The sequence below is a fragment of the Apium graveolens genome, unplaced genomic scaffold (genome assembly GCF_009905375.1).
Source record: "Apium graveolens cultivar Ventura unplaced genomic scaffold, ASM990537v1 ctg3353, whole genome shotgun sequence".
In the NCBI taxonomy this organism is placed as follows: domain Eukaryota; kingdom Viridiplantae; phylum Streptophyta; class Magnoliopsida; order Apiales; family Apiaceae; genus Apium; species Apium graveolens.
Window position 1 is genome coordinate 8,039 of NW_027418053.1, and position 1,565 is coordinate 9,603.

Below are 1,565 nucleotides of genomic sequence, written 5' to 3' on the forward strand. Positions count from 1 at the left end.
AGTGACTTCTCACCATATTAGAGTCACTTTGCACCTTATAAGAGTCACTTGCCATCATATATTGGAACAATTAACATGTTAACATCATGTACATGCAATTAGAAATCCTTTTACAACCTCTTAGTGCCACATTCATACAAGTCAATTTTGGTCCACATTTTCGATCTAATTAACCATGTATGTCACTTTTTACCATATTAGAGTCATTTTGCACCCTATATGAGTCACTTTCCACAATCTATATGTATAATTAACATGTTAACATCACATACATCCAATTTGACTTTCTTTTACCACCTATTAGTTTTTTTTTTTTGCTAATTAAAAAATTGATAAAAGAGAAAAAAGGATACAATTCTAGGGGCATACCTCGCGAAAAAGGAAAACATCCCAACACAAGACTTGAAGACTTCAAAGTCCTGATCTAACACATATTCATCTTAAGAATTCCAGAAAAGAGTTAAAACAATAAAATCTGCAAAGTCATGTCCTTTTTAATTTCCTGCTGAAAGGAAATATTGGAGTACAATGTTTCTCTAATTCGAGCCTTAATGTCATTAATCAGTTGATTTGCCATACGTGGAGGCCCACTTGCATGATTCCTCTTGTTTCTTTCTGCCCAAACGAAATGGAAGGTGGTTGCCACATATAATGAGACAAATTTTTTCCTTATAGCGTCCACGTTGCCTTGAGTGATATTACCATTTTGAAAAGCTTGCCAACTGAGTGAGATGGGAATTGGACATTCTTTCAAGATTTGTTGCGCATAAGCACAGTTAATAAATAAATGCTCATGAGTCTCCCTGTCATTACAGAGGAAGCAATCAGGGTTGACATTAAACCCAAATCTAACCATTCGGTCTCGAGTCAACAATCTTTGTGTCATAATTAGCCACAAATTAATGGAGAACTTCGGAACCGCATATTTGTGCCATACCAGTTTAATCCAACTAGGTGCCACCGCTCGAGTTCGTAAAGTATCCCACATATGAGATAAGGAAACAGGCCCTATAAAGTTATTCCACAGGATTCGATCTCGGCGCAAGGGAATAATAGAAGAGCACTGATGTCTCAATTCTATTGCTAGAACATGGTTAGTAGGACAGAGATGCCATTCAGTGCCTTCTAGCATATCAGAGACTCTATCTAAAGTGTTGGACTCCATGATCGATATAATAAAGTCCGAGAATACTTGAGAAAATTTTTTACCTCGCATCCAAGGATCATGCCAGAAATAGAAATTAGAATCAACTCCCACCTTATATGAAATATGGTTTAGAGCTTCACATCTAGCTTTAAAAATTTTTCGAAGGCCCCCCAGGGGCATTTACTCGGCATCTTGCGCGTCCAGAATGGTTTGCTTGAAAGAATGGTGAAGTGCACCCATTTAACCCAAATAGAATTGGAATTATTAATGATTCTCCAAAGCTGATAGTTCGACTTCATACAGGTCAATTTTGTTCCACATTTTCATTCTAATCAACCATGTAAGTCACTTTTCACCATATTAGAGTCACTTTGCATTCTATAAGAGTCACTTTCCACCATATATACAACAATTAACA

General features: G+C 36.6%; 1 protein-coding gene across 1 annotated transcript; it reads right to left on the reverse strand.

The window, feature by feature from the left end:
* Nucleotides 1-460: 460 nt before the first annotated feature.
* Nucleotides 461-1,165, reverse strand: LOC141701107 (uncharacterized). The gene has a single exon (XM_074504748.1). It carries the CDS (start codon nt 1,163-1,165, stop codon nt 461-463), a length of 705 nt encoding a protein of 234 aa, XP_074360849.1.
* Between the last annotated feature and the right edge of the window lie 400 nt (nt 1,166-1,565).